This window comes from Triplophysa rosa, linkage group LG3 (genome assembly GCF_024868665.1).
Source record: "Triplophysa rosa linkage group LG3, Trosa_1v2, whole genome shotgun sequence".
In the NCBI taxonomy this organism is placed as follows: Eukaryota; Metazoa; Chordata; class Actinopteri; order Cypriniformes; family Nemacheilidae; genus Triplophysa; species Triplophysa rosa.
This window is the reverse complement of record NC_079892.1, coordinates 9,701,144-9,729,103: the sequence shown is the minus strand read 5'-3', so window position 1 is coordinate 9,729,103 and position 27,960 is coordinate 9,701,144. Positions and strand designations below refer to the sequence as shown.

General features: G+C 38.0%; 2 protein-coding genes across 3 annotated transcripts; one reads left to right on the top strand and one right to left on the bottom strand.

Annotated features, from left to right (window-relative positions):
* The first annotated feature begins 270 nt into the window (after positions 1 to 270).
* On the top strand, positions 271 to 22,141 carry wasla (WASP like actin nucleation promoting factor a). 2 transcript variants are annotated; one of them, XM_057329966.1, is made up of 11 exons: positions 271 to 703; positions 5,607 to 5,741; positions 6,124 to 6,210; positions 6,373 to 6,469; positions 8,050 to 8,073; positions 13,774 to 13,954; positions 15,466 to 15,508; positions 16,248 to 16,401; positions 18,589 to 19,094; positions 20,260 to 20,365; positions 21,061 to 22,141. In XM_057329966.1, exons 1-11 carry the CDS (start codon positions 599 to 601, stop codon positions 21,120 to 21,122), a joined length of 1,500 nt encoding a protein of 499 aa, XP_057185949.1. In that variant the 5' UTR covers positions 271 to 598; the 3' UTR covers positions 21,123 to 22,141. The 2 variants fall into 2 exon arrangements, with proteins under 2 accessions (XP_057185949.1, XP_057185950.1); XM_057329967.1 differs by lacking the exon at positions 8,050 to 8,073.
* Positions 22,142 to 23,964: 1,823 nt separating this feature from the next.
* Positions 23,965 to 27,626, bottom strand: lmod2a (leiomodin 2 (cardiac) a). The gene is given in 4 exon segments (XM_057330261.1): positions 23,965 to 25,152; positions 25,155 to 25,361; positions 27,034 to 27,132; positions 27,383 to 27,626. Coding segments are annotated over 4 exon segments (696 nt in total). The 5' UTR covers positions 27,542 to 27,626; the 3' UTR covers positions 23,965 to 24,921.
* Between the last annotated feature and the right edge of the window lie 334 nt (positions 27,627 to 27,960).

The window sequence follows — 27,960 nt, the reverse complement described above, 5'->3', positions numbered from 1 at the left end:
CTGCCAGAGGCCCCGCCCCATCCCGTGCGCATCCCGTCCGCATTCTGCAAGAGGCACGGGAAAACAGGGATACTCCATTCTGAAAAATAAAGGGGTGCTTGCTCTGATGGTGTCATAATTTTAAGTTTAATCACTTGTTTTTAGAGAATTAAAACAGTTTGTCAATGTAACTATAATGTTATTATGTTATCAAACAAAAATTAGCAAAAGCCGTTATTCGTTGCAATAAAGCAGACAATAAAACCGACCAAAATCCATCCTCCCCCCTCCTGAAGTCTGCCATAACTCTACCGTCCTGCTGCCATGTTGGATTGAAGGATCGTTATTGCTTCGGGAGTTCGGAATGAAAGTTTATAATATGCCGTCGGTTAAAAGTGGAAGCGTTAAAGAATAAGTAATTCACGGGAGTTAACGATTCGCATCTGCACCGCTCGCGCGCTGGGAGAAACACTACGTCGGATCTACTTGTATGCGGAATTCCTTACGGGATGCACGGAGCGCAGGCCATGTTGATCTGTGATTGCACACATTTCACATAAAATTAACTTGTTTAACACGAGACAAACGCTTGCTTTCATCCGCCTCCTGTTTCGTCAACATGAGCGGCCACCCGCCCCAGCGGAGGGTGGCAAATGTCGGCTCCCTGCTTCTGACCCCGCAGGAGAACGAATGTCTCTTCAACTACCTGGGCAGGAAATGCATCGTAAGTTGTGTTTACTCTTGCGGCTCATGTGTAGTCCTTCAAACGCAAGTTCACATGCAAACGATCGAGCCTTTAAAATAGCGCGTGATGCGATGCGCAGTCGTCGGGTGTACAGTTAACTATTGGCACAGACGGTTGTCTCTTAACGCGTTTATAACGTCCCGTCGGGAATGTCTGTAGGGGTATGATACGCGTGTTATCGAGGTGAGATGGGGAATATCATGATATATCATAGCTCATAGTGCTGTTTTTATGAAGAATTGTTAGCTCTGCATTGCATCATTTCAAGATAGAAGACGTGCCTCAGTAAGGCCGTTGGCTCGGGTAAGGTAACGTTAATACACAGGCTGTGTCTTGACTTCAAGTGAGCTGTCTTTTCAGACAGCGTTTTAGGCATCAGTTATAAGGCTAGTAAATGTTGCACGTGCATCTTAGGGTACACCGTGCTGTATAAATAGGCAAATGCATTATATGGTTGCTGCAAACTGCACGCACGTATCAACTTTCAGCCCTTCATCCATCCACACCACATCTTTACGTTGTTACACATTTCTGCCACATAGGGTTGGACAGAATAATGTAAACACCAAAGGTAATGGTGATGTGGTTTTTAATTAGGTGTCTCTAGTGCAATATTGTACCATTTGCCTATCAAAACATCACTGAACCTGCTTCACACTATTCTCATAATTGTAAGAAAACGACAATAAAATAAAAATGATTGCATAAAGTCCTTATAACAATTGTTGTACATATTATTTTGTCCAGCTATTGTATATTTGTTCTTTACGTGTTATCTATGGCGATCTCACAGTAGGAAACCCGCAGGCATGTTTGGAGACAATCTCACCCTGTTCTTGTAGGGCAGCGGACAGGAAATTACTAACAAGGAAGCATTTGTTGCAAGTGTTTCCTTATTTTCCTAAAATTGCTGTCGCAGCACAGACAGGTGACCTGTCTTGTGTTCTCATGAAATGCATGAATAGTTGACTCTTATCAAGATGTAAGGGCTTGTCATCCAAAAAATTTAAATTCTGTCTCATTCGTATTTGGAACGCAAGAGAAGATATTTTGAAAAAATGTCTCCGTGGTTTTGTGTCTGTACAGTGGAAGTCAAAGGTGGCCAATGTTGTTTGTTTACCGACATTCTTCAAAATATCTTCTTTTGTGTTCTGCAGAAGATGGGTCATACAGGTTTGGAATGACTTGAGGAATGAGTACATGATGAACAAATGTTCATTTTTAGATGAACTAGCCCTTAAATATGTTTGGATGGCTAAAGGAAGAGGAAGTCTGATACGATTGCAGAATTCCAGAAAAATATTCAAATCTGGGACTGCATATCTGATAAGGCGAAGAACCGATACAGACCAAATCTGTATGTACCTCTATGTCTCAGTGTCACACATGTCAAAATAGTTTTATTTTCTTGCCTGTGAAGGTAATGCAGATATCTGCATGTGATTCACAAAAATGCCTTTGTTTCCTATCAGACCTACTTAAGTTGCCCGTCCATGACTAGGTTGAAGAGAAGATTGTCCGTACGCAAACAGTGTCAGTCCATGAACGGCAGCCAAGAGTCCAGGCCATAAAGTGGGCTTTCACAGGGAATGACTAAATATGAGACACGTTGTTTGGATCCAAGATCCAGCAGTCATGGGTTCATTCATCACTGTGTCCCGAACCAGCACCGAAAACCGAAGGCAGGGGGTGGATGGAGTCCAATTCACACAACGGAGAGAGAGAGAGAGAGAAGGAAAAGATAGAAAAAAAGACGTGCGGGGGGATTGCATGATCAGCAGTCTTTGAGGACAGGAAGTGAACTGATCTGCCTCCATTCCATGGAGATTTGAGCTTTAATGAATAGCACTGCTGAGCCAGTACTGATCTAAGATCAGGTTTCCACACACACTGACATGAACGTACTGATCTCTATGAATGTTGGGGAAACATGGCTTACATGCATATTTATGTTCTTGGCAGACACTTGTAGATGGGAATGCCGTTTGGATGCAGTTAACACTGCAAAGCCTGGCAACTGTCCATCAGGTTTCTCACCGTTCTGTGATGGTGTGCGATAAATTCAGGCTGATCGAGCAAAATGTATAGGTTTACTTATCATTGCAGTGTTTGGTTGCGTTCAAGGCAAGCTAGTAAGGCGTGAGGATAGGAGATGGAAACCCGGCTTGTCTTTGAACTTGATGAACTTTAAATACAGGGTGCATGCGTCTTAAATACGTTGTTGTGCATTTGGCGGTGAATATGCCGAGTATGCATTTCTGAGCATGAGGAATCACTTTTTCTAGAAAAGTCTTTGATTTTGCATTTAATGCCCTGATAGGATGGAATTGATTTGCTAACCAGCATTCTTAATTGTATTAATTCAAGCAGACTTCCTGAGAATTATGCATTTTTGCATTGAATGCATTTTTTGTTATAAAATGGTCAGTTCTGGTCCTTGAATCTGATTGGTTGAGCCGGGTTCTAAGCCGTTATAAAATACCCCGATCTATAACTGCTGACCGCATTACAGCCTAAATATCACTTTGTTGACTTGAAGTCTATGAAGTCTTGCTACGCATATGGAAAAACCGTTTTATAAAAGCAACAAGCTTTTAAACTATCTGTACTGAAACCTCGTATCTATTTTTCATAAATGATTACTTGAAACACAATGATTATTGGTCACCCTTCATGTTTGCCTTTGGGTTTTGCAATTATTTAACCAATAAAGAGAGCTTGTCAACTTTGACAACACAGTGTTTAATGTAATTAATCTGTAAAGTGGCAGTTTTGGCAATTCAAGCTTTTAGTCAAACAGCGATGGCATTATTTCAATAGAAGAAATGATGCGCTACCTGTTGTCCCGTATTTAATAAATACATACTAACAAACCTTGCTTAGCAAGTTCAGCGTGATTCGCAAATAACATTTATTAAATGTATTAAATTAATAAATCTATTTAATCCAATAGTACCAAAAAATGTTTATTTTGGGAATGTCGATTAAGGTGTTCAGCTAAGTGCATCCTAAAATTTTTCTTTCGGCCCAGAATTGAAATCTTGTGTGCATCACTACAAATAATTTGTTCCGATAATCATCAAGTGCATCACAACAAACTAGAAATTATAATCACGATTATTTTGCCCAATGTTGAGATCAATGTAGCACGATTACACATTGACACATTGAAACTAAGTCAATAAATAGATCAATTAATAATAAATCAATTTAACACTGGATTCAACTTAATAACGAATAAAAAATCTACATAAAAAATATAACGTATGAATGCATACATTCAAATGAATAATATAATCCTTGCAAAAAGCATTACTGCGCTGTTATTGTTTTATCTTAAGTGGTTTGTTTTCATAATTGTTGGAAGCCAAAATTGAAATTGAAAATCCATAAAGATTAATTGAACAGCCCTACAACAAGTAACCTTTGATTTTTAATAATAAATTAATCTGTACATTATTTCCCTAATATCATAACAACCTTTGATAATTTGATCAGACATCCTGTGTCTATTTCATGTAAAAGCTGTTGTGAAGGATGAGGGGAAACAGTGTTTTTTGTTTTCGTACAATCGCTCAGCGCAAGCACGTGTCTGTGTTGCTTGTCCATGGAAAATATTTCATCTTCTAAACTCTTGGCTGGCCTCCCTATGACAGTATTGCCAAGACGCAGGCCTATTTTTCCCTTTGGTAACCCACGTCCTGAAAAATGGTGTTCGCAGTGCTTCTTTCGGTCATGAGTATGGAACGCAGACACATGCGTGAATGAGTCCCTGTAGAGAGGGAATAAAATGCCTCTTCCCTGTGTCCGTCTCTCAGTGGCTGCGGTTAAAATTACAGCAGTGTTTTATATGCGCAGTGGCCAGTGTATTCCCAACACCATACTGCCAGATTCAGTCACTGATTTTAGTGTATTTCTGTTAAATGTGTATAGTTTGCGCATGATCCTAACAGAATTCAGCCTTGCCGGTTATGAGAAGAATTTTGCACATATGCCGATGTTTGGTGCAAGAAATGTGTTTAACTTGGCCCTTAAACAACATGTCTGTTTTATTCATTTTTGTTGGAAAATTTTAGGTTTGAATGTTGTGGGTAGGAATTTTTCAGAGTCACATTTCATTAATCTTTCCATCAATTATTTTAGAAAGTAGCCCTAGTAAGTCAGAAGTTGATGTTATATTAAAGGGATAGTTCACCTAAAAATAACATTTTTCATGGTTAACTCGCCCTCTTGTCATTTCAAACCTGTATGACGTTCTTCTGCAGAACACAAAAGAAGATATTTTGAAGAATATTGGTAACCAAACAACATTGGCCCCCATTGGCATTCGATGTATGGACAGAAAACCACAGAGACATTTCTCAAAATATCTTCTTTTGTGTTCCACAGACGAACAAGTCAAATACAGGTTTGGAATGACGTAAGGGTGAATAAAATGTTGGTAACACTTTACAATAAGGTGCTATTTGTTTTTCAGCATTTATTAATCCTTCCTTGTTAATGTTAGTTAATGTCAGTACAGTTATTCATGTTAGTTCATGGTGCATTAACTACAATGGCAACGTTTGATGTATTAGTAAATGCTGAAATTAACATGAATTAATATGAATAAATGCTGTATAAGTATTGTTCATTGTTAGTTCATGTTAGCTAACTAATTGTTAACATATAGCACCTTACTGTAAAGTGTTACCAAAATGCTGTATTTTTGGGTAAACTATCCATTTAAGTTTGCCTTATTTATTTGGTTGCATAATATGCATTTGCGTAAATAAAAATCTGTTTTGCTCGCATCTTACGGTATCTTACATTATTTTAAAAATATAAACGGGTTATAAAAATCATAGGTTTGACACGCTTTTGTGATTGTTTGTCTTTGCAGACGATGTGCTCAGCAGTGGTCCAGGTGTACGGAGCAGACAGAAGTTCATCCTGGGTCAAGAGGTGCTGCGGTGTAGCGTGCTTGGTGAAAGATAACCCTCAGAGGTCTTATTTTATCCGTGTATTTGAAATCAAGGTGAGCTCCCATGTCTTGGATGAACAGATAAATAGCCATGGACGTGATCTATAGTAGTAGTCACAACCAAATAGCTCTGGGGCTTATATTGGCCATACAGCTTCATGTCCCAGTCCGGTTCTCTTATTTATTTTTTTACTGTCTAGTCAAAAATGATAATTAATAAAATTACAAAACAGCAAAAGATAGGTAAATGGCCAGTATCTTTCAATCACACCTTGAGATTTTTGAAACATTGGTATTACCACAATAAGAATGGTATGCACCACAGAATTGGACAAGAATTATAAAAAGGTCGTGCGAAACAACAATTTGTTACGCTGTGTATTCTGCTAGTGCCTATAAACTTCTGTTAAGTATCTTCTTTCTCTCGTTTTTGCAGGATGGGAAAACAAAGTTTGAGCAGGAGCTCTACAATAATTTCGCGACTAATAACTCGAGGCCATACTTCATTACCTTTGCAGGAGACGTGAGTTTTTTTTCTTTGCATTTCACGTTATTGACAATTCGCAAGAATGCAAACAGTCAAATGTTTGGTTTAATGTGTGCTGTTATTCTTGTAAAACTGCTTTTAGCTTTAGCGAGGGTATGTTCTGGCTTTGTCAATCATACGGTGTGTTTCTCTCTTTAGTCTTGTCAGATGGGACTCAACTTTGCCAGTGAAGAGGAAGCCAAGCGATTTCGGAGTGCACTGAACGAACTGCTCAACAGGCGACAGAGGAAAACTGGTAAATGTGCTTTTCTTTTAAAAGGGCAGTTCACCTAAAAAAACCCACAATTTTCAAGTAAGTTACCTATGTACTCCAGGCAATAGAGAACAAATAAGAACTTAAGTTTAAAACTATATGTATTAAATGTAATTAAAATTCAAGCTGTTTAAATAAGCACTACTTAAAAGTCTGTTGGCATTAAATAACATAAAAATGTCTGTTCACATTTATAATACATTTTGACCAATTTAAAATATGGAATGAACATCAGACAGGTTTGGAATATTTTTTTACTTTTATGTGAACTGTCCCTAATCAACATGCTTTGTATTTTATTATTATATAAGGGACATTATTTTATAGAAATCGACTCTTTCATATCTAAATCTTACATAACAAGCTCATTTATAATTTGTTGTTAACCCGTTTTCTCTTGCCGCGTCTACATTTGCAAACCTCTCTGTCCAACCTTCCTTCTGTACCTCTTGGTGTATAGTTGTCATCTGTTGTAGTGGTGTAGTCGTAGCGAGTGTCCTAGTGTTCACTCAGTAGGGTGTGTCGTAAAACCTTCATAGTGGGCCTTTTCTCCTCGCAGCCCACTTGTAAACGCAGCAGTCTCTCTCTTCATTTCCTGGCGGGGTTCCAGTACTTCCTGTTCTGTTTTGCACGCTCTGCTTTGAAGTTTAGACTAACTCGTTTCTAAAGAGGCCCTGGTCCTTTGAACATCTTGTTTGTGTCTGCTCTCTTACTTTTCATTTGATTGAATGAAAAGCAAGCATGTTTAGTAGTGAATCAACTATTGATTGATCTATAAAGAAATCATATTTATTTGTATTAAAGTAGGAGCGTGTTAGTTTCGAGCTACTAGTAGCGCCAAATGGAAATTAATTGGTTCCAGGTTCTCTAAATAGGTGAAGGAGTCACACAGGGGTGCTTTATTGCCCGTGCCAACAAGATGTAATGACACCAATAAGAGAATTGTTCAACCTCATGTACACCTGAATGAGTTTCTTTGTTCTGTGCAGCACAAAAGGAAAATGCACAACCTGCTCATATCCTTGCAATGAAAGTGAATGGTGACTACAGCTGACAAGCAAGATTTTCAGTGTGTAACTTACATTTCAGTCTTCTCGCTACACAAATCTATTGGATGGGTTTAGAAACACTCCCAATATAGCACACAACTCGTATAAACTATTTTTATGCTCCTTGTTTGTCCAGAATAAAGCATGACAGCTCCAGTCCCCATCCACTTTCATTGTATGGAAAACAGCAGTGTGAACATTGTGCCAAACCTCGCCTTTTGTGTTCCGCAGATAAAAAGTGTCACACAGGTTTGAAACAACATGAAGCTTGTCATTTTCGTGTGAACTATGCCTTTAATTTAGTTTGCGGTTCCCGTCATTTACGAATGGGTGCTGAAGCTCAGGGCCTCTCTGTTTACTATCGTTCACCTTAATCTTTCCATAACTAACATAATAAAATCTTTCCCTTTCCTCTGGGTGACTTCCTGCTGGCTCTCTTCCGCCCCGTTACTGACCTCACTAGTCATTTAATTTGGCCTCCACATTTTAACAATGTTAATTTTGTTTTTGCAGAGAAAAGGCGTGACCCACTGAACGGTATGTTTGCTGGTACTTGTATTCACTCATTAACTTTATTTTCAAGACGTCAGTGCTAATAATTCTTTGTTTGTTGTTGTTTTAACCACTCTTTTTGAGAGAAATCGAGATATTTGAGACTACAGATATTAACAAGACAAGACATCCCTTGTGTTACTATGAATGGGAAGAAAGTCCCGCCTTCCAAGAAAAATTGCATGCGTTGCTTGAGCGTTGTCAAGCGTGAAGGCACGTGAAATGTGAATGTGTTTGCATATACGCGTGCATCACACGTGACCTACATGAGAGCAGCGTTGGGCTCCTTTATAGATGCCTGGGGTAATGTGTGCAATGTGAGGCCATATGTATGCCACATGGATCATTTCATGTGACCGATGTGTCACGGTCCTCTCCCTTTTAAACACATCACAGAGACACTTAGTTTAAAGATCTCATCGTGTCTGTGGTGTTGGCGTGACTTTTTATTAAAATTGTCACTGTAGTTTGGTCAATTATGATGCTTACTATGTGAAATAGTGGCAGGGCATGTGTGGTACCAGTTACAGTGAAGATGCCTTCTGGTTTTCTTCAAAAGCACAGTCAAAGTGCGATTTCCTCTCGTGTTGATGTGTTTCCTGTAGACACAGGGCGGACTGAAAGATTTACTGAAAATTTGACCAAACTTACCATTAAGGATACTGCCCACAGAGATTAAGCGGACCTTGCAAGCAAAACAAAAGTGAACAAAAGTCAAGCCGTAGAGAGGCATTTCTGTGTGTGTGATGAATTATGTTATTAAGATTTACTTTTTTAATTTCAATTATTCATTCTTAATTTTAAAACGGCCTTATGCATTTTATATATTCATTTTTAAAATGAAAACAATTTGTTTTGGTCTCAAATACAACATATTTGCTTGAAAAGACACAAATGTAAGGTTTATCTCACATGTGTACTCAAGCACTGTTTTGAGGACCTAAGAAATGCCTCTTTGTAAATATTTCTGCATATTAAGTTCATCCTTGGATTGGAAAAGGGTTTTTAACATCAACAATTTACCATTAAGACATAAAAGGTAATGCTTTGATCAGTTCAGCGTTTATAGGAGACAAGTGGATTTTAAACATTTCATGCATATAGGTTACTCCAGTGGGCATCTATTCAAAATTTCTTTTCAATTTATTTCTATTCATTCAGCTATTCGTTTTCACGCGTACGCATGGGTTTGCACATCAACCACTAGATAGGACACTAGTGCCGTCTTCAGAACAGGGGAAAATCCTCACTGAGGTTGTCATACGTCATGCATGAAAGGGTTAGTAGACAGTTTTACAAACACTTTCAGTCAGAAACCAACACAGTTATGTAATTTAAAAAAAAACTATCAAAATGAATTCAAACCAATTACTTGAACATGAAAAAGTTTGGTGACAAGTCGACATATTTGCCCTATGTTTGTTATGGCCGCCCTGGAGGCAAGTCATTTGTTTTAGTTTTTTTCCTTTTTGCAATCTGTTCATATTACAAATTCATAGCTGTTGTTACAACCATATTGTGACCCTGCCTAACAACCGTTATGAATAATGAAGACTAATATTGAATCAAAATGAATTGAATAGTTCACCCGAAAAATAACATTTTCTTAATTCACTCACCCTCATGTCTTCCCAGATGTATATTACTTCAACTTAACACAAAGGTTTTTTTTTATAGAAATGAATATATTATGTCCATATAAAGGTACTACATTTTTGAGCCTTCAAAAAACACAACCATCCATCATACAAGTAATCCGAACAACTCAAACACAACATAAGAGAACAAATTGACATGTCGTATTAGATTTTGGTGCTGTTATTTTTGTTTTTGGATTAAATTAAGAAGAAAGCCAGTCATTTACATCTGGGACGGCATAAGGGTGATTTTGAGAGAATTTTGGGGCCTTTAAAGGAATACTCCGCCCAAAAATGAAAATTCGGTCACGAATTACTCACCCTCAAGTTGTTCCAAACCTGCATACGTTTTTTTTGTTCGGTTGAACACAAAGAAAGATAGTTGGAGAATTACATCATCGACGACCATATTATTGTATTTCTTTGTTCTGTTGAACACAAAATGAGATATTTTTAAGAATGTAGGACAGTAAACCGTTCTGGGGAACTTTTAACAACCATTGTCATTTTTCCCACTAGATTAGAGTGGAGTAGCATTCTTCCAAATATCTTTCCAAATATCAACAACTTGGGGGGGACTTGGGGGGGTGGGTGAGAGTAATTCTTGACAGAATTGTCATTTTTGGGTGGACTGTCCCTTTAAGTGATGCGTCTTAGTGTTTTTTTAAACAAAAGAACATGTTGTATAAGGTGTTATCCACCTGAAAAAAATCAGACGTAATCTTTCCTAGCACATCTCCTTCCTGTCCACTTCCCCATTGTGTAACTACACTGGCAGTGGATATCCAACTAAGCATGCTCAGTGCTTTTATTTATCACGGTTAATATAAAGACACTTTCAGTCTAGTGGTGTGGCGAAGTAAATCAAAACTCCACAAACATCAATTCAATAAAGACAAGAGAAGCACACACTTGTTATAAATAACAGTGTTTTATATGCCTGTAGACTTGTTGTAATGCTTACAGTGAATTTCAGAGATTAAACAGGATTAGCGGTGACATCACTGATTTATGTAATATTCTGTTCTGCGTAATTTTGTTTTAGGATTTAGACTATTTGACTAGATTGGTTTGCTGAGCTGCCACTGCCAGCATATCAAAAGACGTTTTCAATAGGTTTATAAAGAGCCTCAGGGGACTCGCTAGGTTACGTGGCTTGTTTGACCTCACGTGTTGGGTTAGCTAGCTGTCCTCCGGTTTCACGCCTTAATGCTTGGACACCGAACATGATGTTTTGCACGACCTTCCTGTCTGCCCCATCTGAGGACGTTTTGGAGAGCATGTCGAAGCCAGATGGTAGCTTGTTGCCCCTGCAATGCTTGGTGTTGTCAGGAGATGGACTCGAAGCGTCTTTACCTTGCCCTTGTATTAATACGCTGTCGAAATGTCATAACGGCAGAAGTTCCGTCTACGCAAAGGATGTTCGTTCAGGAGGAGCTCGGGGTTATGTATGGAGAGATGTTAGAGGTCACAGGAAGGTCTGGGCCTTCGGTCAAGGTGAGCGTTTGGGGAGACGTGCTTTGAGGAGGTTTGGCAGGTGGAGAAGAGAGAGATCTGCGAGTCTTTGCGATTGTAGTTGAAGGTGCGTGTGCTTGAAACTGGGACGTTGAATATGAATAAAGCTTTTTAAAACACCGACATGAGACGTTTCTTGTCAGGAATATATAGTGTGGAGCAGTTATTTGTATATGTGATGTGTGGCTTCTTGCTTGGGTTTTGGGTCAGTAAAGTGTTTTGTAGGTTGTCACAATTCTGTCGGTGCTGTCCGTTTTGGTTTGTAGTTTGCGCCATGTGATTAGACGTGGAAAAAAGAAAATCTAGTTTTTGTCATCGACTATTGGATATTTTGGAGGATGGACACGTTTTTTATTTTATAACTATATACAACCGGTCAAAAGTTGTGTAATGTTAAAAAGCTATTGATCAGAAGGTGTTTGCTTAAAGGGACAGTTCACCCAAAGATATAAATTCTATCTTCATTTACTTACCCTCGAGTTGTTCCAAATCTGCATAAATTTCTGATGAACACAAAGAAAGATATTTGGAAGAAGGTTTGTAACCAAACAGTTCTGGCCACCATTGACTACCATAGTAGGAAAAATTACAATAGTAGAGAAGTTCTTCTATACCACCAAGGTATTGTTCTGGCTTTTGTTGAAACTAGTAACTTTGTATTAGCACCTATTGTATTATTACTCCTTTATGACATATCGCTTATTGCTCCCTGAACTCTCTGTAAGTCGCTTTGGATAAAAGCCTCTGCTAAATGACTAAATGTAAATGTAAATGTAGTCAGTGGTGCCCCAGAACTTGTCTTACATTCCTCAAAATATCTTCTATTGTGTTCATCAGAACAAAGAAATTTAGAAAGATGCACGAGGGGCTAAATGATGACAGAATCTTCATTTTTAGGTGAACTGTTAATTTAGACTAATTTAGGTGTCCAATTAGTTTTGTAGACAAAAATATAATTTTGCAAACATAAATGTTTTTTTTTCATTACAAAACCAACATTTTATTCCATGAATGATGAGGTTTTGAAATGGATGACTTCGGCCCGGTCACACTTGCCTTTGCTCCATTGACTTCCATTCATACGCATGGAAGACCGGAAACGCAAGCCCTTTCCGAAGATATTTCGCTTCGCAGGAAAGTTCAAGTTTGGTGAACTCTGACCTGCGAATTCGCGTCACGTGAATGCGTGAGACCAATAGAAGATCAATGACCTCTCGGTACAGAAATGCTAAAGATGGAGGAATCGCTCTCGCCCATTTTTGCAGCAACGAATTTGGCATGCTTAAAGTCTAGTGTGACTGTGGAATTGGACAGAATAATGACGAAAGAGCAGCTAAAAGAGCACAGAATAGATGGGAACTCAAAAATATAAGCTTAACAAAAATATAATATAGCAGATTTATAAAATGACTAAACATTTCAGCAAATTCTAGGCAAAAGGTGACTGAAGACGATCGAATATAACAAGTTTTTAAATTGTTTTTTTTTTAGTTATAACTTCATTCCTATACGTTTTATTTCATACTTTGTGTTTAAGATGTGGAAAAAATGAATGAATTATTTTTCTTAAACATTTGACCGGTAGTGTATACTATGTCCAGATTAAACTGCCTTAAATGTGACTGTTAGCTAATGCTTGCAGTTTTTGGGAGAGTTCTGACACAAAGCCTCTTGTTCCTACAGCATTCCCGCTATGAAAGCGGCTTTAGTTTCAACGTTTTTCTGTGATGAGAATCATTATGACAGTGAATGTGTAATGATTCACAGAGTATTTTGCTTGTGGCTGTGTTGGTCACTTCTGTATGTATTTAATGCGGTCATGTTTGTTCAAATAAAATAAATGACATGAAATGTTGTTGAAACCTTCAACAATGGGTTATACATATAACAACTCTCATTGTTAAGGTGTAACAACCATAGTTGTCTTGTGCTTCTAAAATGCAACTCACTGGGTTAAAAACGGGTTTAATACCAGGAAAAGAACAGTAATTCACTTACAGTGGAAGTCTAATGGGTGGCTGAATAATTTTGAGAAAAGGGAGGACTTGTGAAATTCATAAATATGTATTTGAATATGTTTACTACAGTTCAAAAGATGATAAAGTGTAACAACGTTGTATTTTTTATAGTCACGTAATAACACTGTAAGATTTGTGTTATTCCATTGTTTTCATCGGTTTATAGTTCTAATATGTGGAAATAAATAAGTGACCCAAAACATTTGAATGGTGGTGTACTTTATTAGAAAATGCACATGGAGACACTTGACTATTGCACCCCATTGTATAATATGACTTCAACCACACCAGCCAATGAGCGTCACACAAAATCTCCCAGAAATTCATTCATTGTGGACTGTAAAGAACAACTTTTGTGAGACGCCCCCTCAGTGGTTACGCATGGAGAGAATCAGCTGTTGTTGGCAACACAAACTCTCCGAGCTCAGCCAGCGTGAACTCTGTCCCGCTGGGAAATGTGTACGACAGGTTTGGCTTTCTCAAGCTGTAGCTGATAACTGTTGTCATGTGCCCAGGACCGACTCTGCCGATGGCGACGGTGGACATCAAGAATCCGGAGATAAACAACATGCGCTTCCACAACAATTCCCACATAAACAACATGGTGCACAGTGGCCTTAACAAGAAGGAAAAGAAGGTCAAAGGCAAGAGGAAGAAACTGACAAAGGCTGACATTGGGACACCAAGCAATTTCCAGTGAGTAACTACTTCACGCAATATAAGGGCTTCCTGTGTTGACAGGAAGTGACATCAGCATTACATAAGCGACTAATGGCTGGAATACACTACAAGACTTTTAAAATCTGAACAGATTATTTTAAAACTAGACATCACACACTTGCAGACTTTTTGAAAGTTTCAGATAGAAACGCACTAACTGATCAAATCTGCAGACTGGCACAGACTTTCTGCAACAAGTCCAGACTGAAAATCTGAGCCAATCTCTTGTAGTGTATTTTAGCCTTAACACACTTGCTTTAATAGATGTTTCATGAATCGTTCTTTATGGTTGGGTGCCTTTTTCTGTCTTTATAAAATAAAGTACTGTAGCGTGTAATATGTTCATTACAAATTTATTTACTGTGACTTGGATTGCTTTCAAAATATACAGTATATGCATTCTTTGCAAATTCATCTATGAGATTGACAGTGTTAGCATGATAATCTACTATTTGGTTTATAGCAAAGTATCGAAAAACTTCAAATCATGATAAGTGATTGACATTTTTGTAGATTTTCTAAATGTACAATTATTTATTGGCAAGATATTGTTTGTGGGAGGAATTTCTCTGAAATCCATATACAGTAGTTTCAAACACGGAGTTATTTTAGTGTACTTCAGTTTTTTTCATTTTAAATATTTAAGTGTTTTGAATTACCGTTTATTTTTATGTTTTCATGTTTATTTTAGTTTAATTATTACCAGTTTTATTGTGTGCTTTTGAATTGTTTTGTTTATTTTCCTGTTTTTAATATTGCTTTTTATAAGTTAGATTTTTTTTTATTTAATTTTTTTCCTTTTTCCATACAATAATTGCAGTGCCTCAACTTTATTATTTTAGGTTACTAAAATTAAAACTTCAAAAACATTTCTGCTTGTTAAAATCAAATAAAATATTGGTCAGAAATTGACTGAAATAAGTCTTTCAAATAATTTTAGAGGCAACATTTACATTTAAAATTATAATAATTGACAAAAACTAAATAAAATATAGCAACAAAAAAATAAATATTAAAATGACAAAAGCATATAACAAAATTTCAAACATTTTAATTTAGAACTAAAATTAACTTAAAAATCAAAAAATAGATGCTAACTTAAAATATTTTTGAAACTAAAAACAAAACTATAATAACTTCTACTTAAACTTATTTCAGTTTACTACTAAAGCAAATTTCCAAATTATTTTATTAAAATCCAAAAAATATTTTTATAACCATTTCTAATAATATTTAGGCCTGTGTTTTTAATGTCTAATATTATTTATATATATATATATATATATTAAATGTATTAATATTTTAATTATTCAATACTATTGCTAAGCAAAAAACTACAGAAAAAATAATTTAGTTTGTCTAAAGGTGCTTCAATTCTTTTTCTAAGAAGTTTAATTGTATCCCTCCCTGTGTGACATCTTTTACGTGTTATTGCTTGTTTATGTTTCTGAATGGACCTCTCATGTATTTACTGCAACACTTCACAGGCACATCGGTCATGTAGGTTGGGATCCCAACACGGGCTTCGATGTAAGTACACAACAATAACTCACTCTGTCACACACTCGGTGTCTCATACACACTCACATGCATGTTGAAGAATCTCTCATAGGAAAACAATGCTGACCTGTGTGGACATGGCATGATGAAATGCTTGAATAGCCTTGTGTTCACGTAGCCTCTCGCCCACGGTCCAGATTCTGCAGTTTTACACAGTATTCCACTATCCTTACATTTACTCTGCGTATAATAGGTGAATTGTTTCATGCCAAAGCATTTGTCAGAGAAATTTATTCCTGCCAACTGTGCAATTTAAATTTAATCGATTTTAATGATGCCGATTGGAAATTCCAGGATGAGACAGGCTACTGTTTGCCAGGAACAATAAACTGTCATTGTGTTGCTCTTATGTCTATGGAAAAAAATATGCAAATGCTCCGAAGAAGCTCTCTGCATTTCAAGTGTTGCATTATGCACCATGTTGGGATTGTTATGCATGACATAATGAATTGTTTTACCAAAACCTTCTGTATTGACAGTTAACAGTTACGCCACAAGATGGCAGTATTGCACAGAGTTTGACAACAGTGGAATATAACTGGTATTATGTGATGCAGGGCATGCATGGCAATATTGCATTAAAATTCCTCCACCATTACTTTATAGCAGACACAATCTAAATTTTGGAAGTTTGGGAAATAAGAAGTTAAATGTGTATCATTTGTGATTTTTAGGAACGTCTCATTTTTTTGGATTTGTATGATTGCAGTTGAATAACTTGGACCCCGAGCTGAAGAACCTGTTCGACATGTGTGGCATCTCAGAGGCACAGCTCAAAGACAAGGAGACGTCTAAGGTCATCTATGACTTCATCGAGAAGAAAGGAGGTGTCGAGGCAGTCAAGAATGAACTGAGGAGACAAGGTGAGACTGATCTGTCATGCACCGTCTAATCTGAACACCTGTAATCCGGTGGCCTTTCATGATCAAATGTCTACCAAAGGTTCTACCAAACTGTCCAAAAGGTTGTCCTATATCAACAAAGGTAGAACATCAGGTGATCGTTTTAAACTCGTATTTAAAGGGGAAGTGTCTCATTTCGGCCGCAACAAATCAAATGACTAAAAGTAATAATAGAAAAATAATAACAAAAGTTTACAAATTGGTTTCTCAGACACTTCTGTAGCATTCTGCTCTGTGCGTGTTTGTAGTTTATTGTAGTCTATGTAGTTTAGTACTTTATCATGAAGTGCCACTCTAAATTCATGTGATTGGTTGAGCCAGACATCGAGACAGATCTCTTAAAGGGATAGTTCACCCAAAAATGAAAATTCTGTCTTCATTTACCTTCTTGTCATTTCAAACCTGTGTGACTGTCGTTCTTCTGCAGAACACAAAAAAAGATATTTTGAAGAATGTTGGTAATGGAACAACGGCGGTAACCATTGACTTGGTTTTGTGTTCATACAATAGAAGTAAATGGGTAGTGCCGTTCGGAAGTTATACAGGTTGAAATGACGAGAGGGTGAGTAAATGATGACAGAATTTTCCTTTTTAGATGAACTAGCCCTTAAAACAAGAGGAAAGTTGCACAATATATATGAGAATAGACCTGTGAATAGCTTGTATTAGTGTACACGCTACACTTGGATAAGAGAAAGTAGTTAAGAATACACACAAGTACATAAGAACATTCTTATGTAAGAAAGTATATATCAGTGACATATAACTCTAACTAAAAGAAGCTTTAAGATGAAAGCATTGTTTCATTTGATTTGTATATGTGGTTTGTCCTCAGAGCCTCCAAGTTGGTGTGGTAGGTAGAATGTGTGAATGTGTGTTTCTGAGTGAACCTGGATTTAGATTTGCATGAATTAGAAGTTTGTTGTGGGGTGTTTGAATTGCTTGAGAGATGCCGAATGTCTGATGTATTTAATCTAGCTTTTTATATTAGACCAGAGTGTGCATGACCTTATTACAACATGTGAATTCTTTAAAGTCGGCATGCAATTAAGAATGCCAATTCAAATTGATTTACACAGTGTAGCAGTATTCATTATAAATGCTTTATACGTGCACATTATTATTATTTTTTATTCATTTGCACTTGTAATCTTTGAACAAAAACGTTAACCTCGTCCCCCCACCGAAACGAACTCTCTTCACTTATGGTCACGAGGATTGGCGAGAGGGCGGGGCTGCAGTGACTGACAGATTGCAGACTGGTATAACAAATCTGACTCCATTTTGTTGGCAACACCCAACTTTTAACGATCCATTCAGTACTCGGTGAACGAAATCAAGTCCCGCCCTACATTTGTTCTCATTTCAGAAGTTGTTTCACTCGGATACGGAAGAAAAAACAGTCGCTACTTCAGTTTCATGCCGACTTTAAATGTAAAAGTGTGAATTGTCTGACTCGTATTCATGAGGGTTCACGGGGAATTTCTTCAATGTTATTGGTTTTATACAACTAAATAAACATGACAAATATTTGACCACTCTAATCAAAAGATTTTTGGTCTGAGGAAGTCATACTGTTCATAATGTTGATGCGATTGGTTTTGTTGTGCTAAACTATCTTCACCACTAGAACTTTAAAGATGCCATGAAATTTACTTGCATATAATTGATGCTTTTATCCCTAAACATTTTCTGGGAATGGAACCCATGGCCATGAGCTACAGATAAAGATAATCGAGAAAATCTGTTAATTCAGTCAAAATTCATGCCAAACAAATCGGCTGACAAAACTCCAGTTTTGATTTCATGGGCTCTTAAAAGTTGATTGTTCACCCAAAAATAAAAATTCTTTCAACTACTCATCCTCATGCCTTTTCAAACCTGTATGACTTTCTTCTGCAGAAACACAAAATAAATTATTTTGAAAAATGTTGGTAACCGAACAACACTGACCCCCATTGACTTCCAATTCAATGGACACAAAACCACGGTTACATTTCTTAAAATATCTTCTTCTGTGCCCCACAGAAGAAAGAATCACATATAGGTTTTCAATGACAATTATATTTGGGTGTAATGTCCAAGCTTTGCTAATAAGAGTTTGTTTCTGGCTTTTGCGTTAAAACCTCTATTTTTCTTTACTGACAGCACCTCCGCCTCCACCCTCCCGAGGTGGCCCACCTCCTCCACCCCCTCCTCACACTTCTGGGCCCCCACCTCCACCACCCCCGGTCCGGGGACGAGGAGCTCCACCACCGCCTCCACCCTCAAGGGCACCCACAACAGCCCCTCCTCCACCTCCTCCATCCCGCCCGAGCATGGGAGCACCTCCACCACCGCCACCCAGCAGAGGCCACCCTCCTCCCCCTCCACCCTCTCCCGCCTCCATGCCACCTCCCCCACCACCTCCCTCTGGAGGAGGCGCTCCTCCGCCACCTCCACCACCACCACCACCTGGACCTCCACCACCCCCTGACATGGATGGAGGCCACAGTGAACCAGTGCCCTCACCCATGGGCGGCAAGTCGGCTCTGCTGGATCAGATCAGGGGAGGCACACAGCTAAAGAAGGTGGAGCAAAACAACAGGCCAGTGTCGTCCATGGGACGAGACGCGCTGCTTGACCAGATCCGACAGGGCATCCAGCTCAAAACGGTGAGGAGCTTCAAGCTGCCATAACATGCGCAGTTTCTGCCAATCTCATATTAATCTTGAGTATTGCATACTTCGTATCTTCGAAAAGTATTTAGTTTAATCACATTTCTAAAAGATAGATACAGCTGTTCGATTATTTCCGGAAAAATACAACCTCCTGGGGGTGTGCGGGGAGGAACTAAATCACAAGCACACAATACATCGCAGTACATTATCCCTGCATAACTATTGATTCACTATAAGTTTGTGTTGTGTACATTATGCACGTACGCTCCGATTGCCAACAAAACACAGACATATGACTTAGTTTCACTTACTGCGTGCTGTACTCCCAGGTACTTGTAGTTGGAAACCAGGTCCACTACCGTTTCCAAAATAGAGACTGGATCTCGTCTGGGCATCCGCTTCCTAAAATCAATGACCATTTCCTTAGTCTTGGAGATATTCAGTCTCAGATGGTTACTGTTGCACCATTCCACAAAGTCCTTAATTGTACTCCTATATTCCTCCTCGTTTCCTTCCCTGATGCATCCCACAACAGCTGAATCATCTGAATATTTCTGAAGAAAACATGTGTCAGAGTTTCGTTGAAAGTCAGATGTGTACAGACTAAAGAGGAAAGGAGACAAAACGATACCCTGTAGGGCCCCAGTACTACACAAAAATGTGACCGCATCTAGCAACCAACGACTCACTCCACCCCTGCCTTTTGAAGCACTACGGTTGCTGACGCAGGACTAAGATGTCGTCACATTTGCGCTTTTTTGCTAAAGGAGAAAGGGTATTTATGAAACGTGCTCTGTAGAGCAGTTTGTCCGTTTAGGGCTACTGTAGAAACAACATGACCAATTCCATGCAAGGGGACCCGCGGTGTATGTAGATAGAAATAGCTCATTCGAAGGTAATAAAAACATAACACTTCATTGTGTAAGGTCTTTATACACCTCTGAACACATAGTTATCTATATTATATTGCATTTTTGTCAAAAGATCCTCCAAAAAATGACACGCTGGACCTTTTTTCCTCAGACGTGGAAAACCCATTCCCAACCATTCTTATACACAAGCTTCTTTTCCGTCCATTAATTTGTTGCATTTGTACATTCGTCCCTAATATGTTCATTTGATATGACTAATGCATCAGCATTTATTTTTGGATGCGCAGGTATCAGATAATGACTCAGGACCACCCACCCCTGCACAGTCAGCGGGGATTGTTGGAGCTCTGATGGAGGTCATGCAAAAGAGGAGCAAAGCCATCCACTCCTCAGGTAAGTGCCTCTGCTTCACGCTCTCGCAGGATTGGTCACCGCCGGCCACTAGAAACGGCTTTAAATCAGTTGCCGTCTTCTAGAGAAAAGAGCTGATGGAGAGAGCACGGTGTGAGGTTTGCTGAAAAGCAGGAGAGTTAATAACAATATTATCAATATCGCAATAACCAAACTGTCTCAATATTATCGTGGTCACATGACTGTATGAAACGAATACAGAATGTTCGAAAAAAATAATCGATGTGTTACCTTTGTCAAGGACCATCTGGTGCGATTCTTTTATTTTATAAAAGGGATTTTTAGGTCATTTGACCCATGTCATACTGTAACTCATACCTCTAAGCAACAGTTATGATTAGAGGATGAAGAAAAGAGGATGCTTATGGCACGTTTCCAAGTCATCATTTGGCATTTAAAATATATCAATAAATACCTTACTGTGGACTTTATACCGAGGTATTACCGTACAGTGAGATTATGATATTGTTACATCCCTACTTCTTGGAAATTCTCATTGGGCAGTTTTCTCAGCTTTTGTACAAATGACAGAGCATCACTTTCACAATTTATTATTGTTTCCTCTCATTTTAATCTCTTAATCTTACCCCACAAAATATTTGCATGACCAATTGACTTCCTTGTGCAATGCAAGTGGGTTTGACAGTAATGAGTTATGTCATCTGTTTGGGCTTCAGATGAAGATGAGGATGATGACGAAGACGAAGACTTTGAGGATGATGATGAATGGGAAGATTAATCCACTTGACACTAAACCCACCTAATAGATTCAGTGATACTAAATTCAGAAACTTTCCCAAATTTTACTCAAATTCCGTGTTTGTTTGTTTGTTTGTTCGTTTGTTTCAGATCGCTGTATATTTTTGTTGCCTTTTCGTTGCTTTTTTAATAATCTGTGCAATACCTCATGTAATCTGTAAAGTTTTGTCATTTATCCTCTGTAAAATAATCTCCTGGAATAACCATGTGAAGTGTAACGCCAGGATTCATCATTTCGTTGACCTGAACGTTTGTTTTTCCCTCTGAGCGGGAAAAGGGAGATGGACGGACGCTCGACGTCCCCATTAATTGTTGAATAATGATTTAGATAACACTATTTTCATACCCTACTTTTCTGTACTTTCGATTTTTCTTATTCAAATCCTAGTTTAGCATTCTTAGATTTGCTAAGAGGTTCTCCTATCAGATTATGTATGTCCCTTGTATTGTTTCCCTTGTAAATGTACACCACGCTGATATATTGAGGCTATATATATTTTTGCACGAATAACAAAAGGAAATTCACTGCAGGAACACATTGGCTGAACACTTTAAATGTGATTTCGGTGGTAATCGCGATCAGACTACGTTGCACGTCACAGAGTTTTCGGTTTCACTTTATATTAACAAGGAAATAAAATACTGTAGATTCGAACCGGCAAGTTGCAAGTACAGCTTGCTCCTGAATACCATCGAATTTCCGTTCATATTGAGAAAAACAGAAGAATAGCACTTCATCAAACACGATTTAAACTTTAATTCATTCAAGGCTTTCAAAGGCAGATGCTTGACTGACAACTACATTTAAGGTAATGAAAAAAACAACAACAAACCTTTGTCTCATTAATGCTGGTTTAACAGTATTTGTCTGTCTGAATTGAAATTGCTGTCCTGTAAGGATAGTGCTGTAAAAATTGACATCAGATCTTACAAGTGGGTTGGAATGTGGAATGAAAACACTAAATTCTATACTTAAATAAATGATATTTACAAACCTGAGATGTGGTGCCTTCATTCTTACTAATCTATTCTTGTGTTATTTCCTTGTGCACTTTCCTGTTTGACCCTATAATAAGTTAAATCATCAAAGAAAAAGGATTTATGGTGTTTTTATGTAGCATGTATAGATATAACAAGTGGGTAAAGCTGGTTTCATCAGTCGAATTGGATACATCTTTATTGTGTGTCTGTATGTGTGATGAAACAGCTGTTTATCCTCAGGAATAATGATGAGAGGGCCTGCAAAGAAAAAAGAATTGTTTTCTCTACTGTTTTGTATTGCACTAAAAACTTTCACAAAAATGTAAATTTCCACAGCAGAATACCCTAAGTAAAGTTCATATACAGCCGCCTAAAAATTAAGAGACCATTAAAAAAATAGGTATGTGTTTAGGTAAAATGATCATTTTTGTTTCATTCTGTGAACTACCAACAATATTTCTCCCAAATTCCAAATGAAAAGTTGTTTCTATTTGCATTTATTTTCAGAAAATGAAAACTGGGGAAACAGGTGAAAATAACAGATGCTCTGTGTTTTTCAGACCTCAAATACTGCAAAGAAAACAAGTTCATATTCACTTTTAAGCAATACAACAGTAATATTTGTACATGTATTTAGGAAAAGTTCAGTTTATTTTTTTATGTGATAACCTATTTTTATCACAGTTTTCATGTGTCTTGTCATGCTGTCAGTCTTTCATATTGCTGTTGGATGACTCTGTCCCTCCTGAGGTTTGATTTTGTTGAAATTCAACAGACACTGGACTGACAATAATACATCTAGAAATGCTGATATATGAAAATTTGGAAAGGTTTCTTAATTTTTTCAATGGTTGTATATTTTCGCACAAAAGCTAATATGAATTAACAGATTTATAACCTTATTGACACCTTATTGATATTTATTCTTTAAAGTCTTTAAGATTCATTACATTTATGGAGGCTTTTTATGACTGAAAGTGATGACCGATTGGTCGATTTTGTTAAAAATCTGTTTTAATGCTGGACTCGATACTAGCAATGTGTTCCAGCGCCTGGCTAATGATTCTGTCATAACAAATGATCTGAACCAGAAGCAACCCTGAATGAATAATTCAATTCTTGGTATAAATGGGTAATTATTGCTTAGTCTTAGTAAGAGTAGTAAGAGACCTGCTTTTAAAATGAATGGTGTCAACCAAGTCCTGAGATTGTAGGTTTCTAGTGAAAATTCTATTGAATTTGGAGTTTACCCAAAATGAGAAATCTTTCATCCTTAATTCACTCTCGTGTCTTTCCAATCCTGTATGACTTTCTTTCTTCTGCAGAACACAGAAGAAGATATTTTGAAGAATGTTGGTAACCAAACAACATTGACTTCCATTATATGGACACAAAACGCTGAGACATTTCTCATAATATCTTCTTTTGTGTTCCACAGAAGAAAGAGTCATGTGTTGAACAATATGATGACAACATTTTTATTATTGGGTGAACTATCCCTTTAAAGGTGTGATGAACTGGGCTTGTTTATTGTTTTATACTGTTGTATGAGGTCTACTTATAACGCTCGTGTGGTTTTTACATTCAAAAACATAAAAATCAATAAGTAATAGGCTATTTTCTACCCGGGTTTTGAGGCTGGCTTGACAAACGATCGGTTTTAATGGGCGTTCCGCCATGAAGGCTTGGAAGTAAACGCCCACTGCTATGATTGGATAGCAGTTTGCGTAGTAAACTTAGTTGGAGCCTTCTGTGATTTTGGTTAGAGACTTAATGTTAGGTTACACATTCGCCCTATTCGCACAGGATTAGTATTATCTGGGGACCTCGTGTGATTTATAAATTACCTCCCCACATCTGTATTTCATGTGGTGCATTCGCACGGGATAAATGAAGCCTGTGATTTTACTCAAATTTACTGACTTATTTCCCGGATGTGATGGCAAGGCTTTGCGTATAGTTTGTATAGCCTATAGTTGTATGGTGTTTAACGATTCGCACGGGATTAAGATCACAGACAACCTCCGCAAGTATTACAAATGACTAGAGGTCCCCAGGTAATGCTAATCCCGTGCGAATAGGGCTCAGGGCACATCAAGCGATCTCTAACGAAGCAATAGTGACGCATAGTACAAATATGTCTTACTCACATAAGATTGCTGCGCCACTCCTATCGGATCCAATATTGACGGTACAGCACTGCTTTTTAATTTTAGTCTCTCCGCAAATCCAGCGTCGACCTGTGCCTTGTTCACAAAGGAATCCGCGGTAATGTTTTACCCATGCACGTGAGCTGGAACCTCTTTAAAAATAAACTTCAACCACGCATTACTAATGTGGGAATCCGAAGGAAGGTTATGCAGCGACTGTGTTCTTCCACAACCAGGCACTGACTCCACAATATTGTGCGATCTTTAACGGCATGTTTATTGCTTGCTCGCTTTATCTGGTTTTGCGCAACTTACTTCAGTACTGTCATGCGCGAACCAGTGGGCGGGGCTAGAGAAGTAGTCATTGATATTTTTCTGTGGAGGCGGTGTTCAACCTATCAGATAGGTGCATTCCAGGACTTGGCGTTCGCTGAGCCTGGTGTCAATAACAGTTGTTATTTCAGTAACAAGGGCGTTTTCAGTTCTGACACTTACAGGATGTTTGCTTGAATACGATTCACTCTTATATAACAAAAGCTCGGGTTAAAATTGAGGTCTTAATTCATCGCCCCTTTAAGCAAAAGCATTAAAAAATCATTTTGGCCTGAGTTCCTTCTTTTACCTTTCTCAGTGAAGCAAACCGTTAGTTTACCTTGTAACTACCACATGGTCATCTGCATGGGTGTTGGCAAGACTGAGGGTCTTAACTTGAGTGTTGGAGGTCAAAGCTTCAGCAAAACTTAGCAAAACCACACGGGAGATGTTCTCGATGTCGTTTAGGTTGACTGAACTCACAAAAGCATCCATGCTTAAGGTCTTCTCCAAGGTCTTTTCAATATCAGTAGGGTTACCACTTGGCCTTATGGTGTAATGTTTAAGTTTGAATTCATACGATGGAGGACACTGTTACTAATGTTGTCATTGGTATTGCAACCTATGAAATTCCTGTTGCTTGACCTAGCATGTTTCTTTCCGTCTCCCTTTTGTTTGTGGCCTCTATTGTGCTGTCCGCCCTTGTCTTCATTATCCACAGGCTCTTCAGTGGCGCATTCTTCACTCTTATCTGTCTGGCTCTCATCCATACTGTCCTGCGGATCACCAAGAAAAACAAACACTGGCAATACCATATGACCAGCTGAATCAACTACACAAGCAAACATTATGAAAGTAATGTTGGCATGAATGTTGCACTTAAAGGAACAGTTCACCCAAAAATAAAACTTCTGTCATCATTTACACACCCTCAAGTTGTTCTAAACCTGTATACATTTCTTTGTTCTGATGAACACGGAGAAAGATATTCGGAAGAATGCTTGTAACCAAACAGTTCTTGGCCACCATTGACTACAATAGTAGGAAAACGTACAATGTTAGTCAATAGTGCCCCAGAACTGTTTGTTTGCCTACATTCTTCAAAATATCTTCTTTTGTGTACAACAGATCAAAAAAAAAATTCCTTCTGTGGTAGTCAATGGTGACCAAGAACTGTTTGGTGTTACAAGCATTCTTCCAAATATCTGTCTCTGTGCGTAAATGAAGACAGAATTTTTATTTTTGGGTGAACCGTTCCTTTAAATCACTAATCTAAAGAAAATGAATACAGTTGACTAAGGGGTGTCACAATTTATGGGTATTGACAAATAACCGTGATCTAAAAAAAACATGATTATCAATATTGTATAATACTACACATAAATGGTTACAAACTCACTTGTGTTTTAAGTTTCATCAGCCAAAAAACTAAATAAATAAGATTAAATATGATTTGGCTGAATTTGACTGAGCGATATTATTTGTTGAAAAAAGAATGGAATAGATTTTCAATGATACGATTGTTGTGTTTTCTCTTGGCCACAATAATCATGTAAAAAATGTGAAAAGCTGATATCATGACAGAATTTAAATTGAATTATAAACCACATAATGATGTTAAAATACACTGTCACATTACCAACTTGAACTATTTATGATGAATCTTAAATGCTGTAAAATGGTCAAAAATTGTCCTTTCAAAGAATACATATTTGCATCTATAGAGTGTATATGCATGTATGCATATTCTGTTACCAAGTGTATACAAGTCCATATCTATACCTAAATGGTACATATTAGCACCTTTTTAAAGGGAATGTCCCAGTGACAGCTTGGGACCATCTTTGACCATTGTTTCTAACAATGCAGACACTATCCAACATTTTCATTGTGTTTTTTTGTTAAGACCAATATTAATATATAAATAACACTTAACAATAAATTTGTATTTGTTGAAAGCATTAGCTAACATGGACTAACAAAAAGTAATATAGTTTTCAGCTTCTTTTGATTTTATCAGTGAATTACTAAATGCTGAAATGGTAACCAATGCATTAAAGGTCTAGTGTATGAAATTTAGCGGCATCTAGCGGTGAGGTTGCGAATTGCAACCAACGGCTCACTCTACCCCCCCTCGCTTTTGAAGAAAATGGTGGCTGACACAGAACTAAGATGTCGTCACGTTTTGCTTTTTTGCTGAAGGTGATAACGTATTTACGAAACGCTCTGTAGAGCAGATTGTCCGTTTAGGGCTACTGTAGAAACAACATGGTGAATTCCATGTAAGGGGACCCGCGGTGTATATAGATAGAAATAGCTCATTCTAAGGTCATAAAAACGCTTCATTATGTAAGGTCTTTATACACCTCTGAAGTATAGTTATGTATATTATATTGCATTTCTGTCAATAGATCCTCCCAAAAATTACACACAGCACCTTTAACGTACCTTTAACAAACTGTTATTGTCATTCTCCCACTTTAGCAGATCCTCTCGGCTAAACGTTCCCGTTGACCGTTTGGCTGTCTGGTCCTCCTGCCTAAGGGGCTGTGTCCACCGAGGCGCATTTACGTGGCTGAAAACGCCCGCTGCAGGCGCAGCGTTCTGCCCAAAGTTGAGCATTTTTCAACTCAGGGCGCTCGGTCGAACGCCGGCGCTGAGCGTGAAAAAACGCATAGCACCAGCGCAGAGCGCAGAAAAAAAACGTCAGCTGATGGCTTTTTTTTTAAAGCGCGGCGTTTCCATAGGAAACAATTGAAAAAACATGCCGGCCGCAGGCGTAAACGCCTCGGTGGACACAGCCTCTCAGTCCGATGGGTATATTCTCATCACGTTCCATTTCAGCCACAATCTTCTCCAGCTCCCGGATCTACTCGCTGGTTAAGGAGGCCAGAAGGTCATCTTCACTGATGTCCTCATACTCACCAAGCTCTTTTTGGTAGCCAAAAATGCTCATACTTGTAATTCTACGCTTTGTTTTCTGAGTATGCACTCTTACTCTCCCTTTAATTGTTTGTAGTTTGCGAGATGCGTTCGTAGTAGTTCCCCGAATAAGAGCGTGCCGCAGAAAGATAATCTAGTGGAGGAATTTGAGGGGCGGGGGGTGCAAAGCAGTATTTGGAGTATGTCCAAAGGATGATGTGTCACCACGGAGACCAGATTTGCATTCATTCAAGCTAAATTTAAAGTGTCAAGGGAACAACCCCATAAAATAAAGTGCAGTCCTAACTTTTCCCTGTTTCCTTTCAAATGAAACCTTTAACAATGCGTTTCTTAAATGACCATTATATGAAATGGTTAAACTTCTAAACTGTAGCCAGGTCATGACCGCTAAAAATGACACTATCTGATTTAACGTATATGTGAAGTAAAACA

Excerpts from the sequence above, each read along its gene's own strand:
- wasla (XM_057329966.1), top strand. The coding sequence starts at position 599 with ATGAGCGGCCACCCGCCCCAGCGGAGGGTGGCAAATGTCGGCTCCCTG. Across the intron at positions 6,470-8,049 it reads CAGGCGACAGAGGAAAACTG|AGAAAAGGCGTGACCCACTG; the intron begins GTAAATGTGCTT and ends TTGTTTTTGCAG. Across the intron at positions 20,366-21,060 it reads CAAAGCCATCCACTCCTCAG|ATGAAGATGAGGATGATGAC; the intron begins GTAAGTGCCTCT and ends TTTGGGCTTCAG.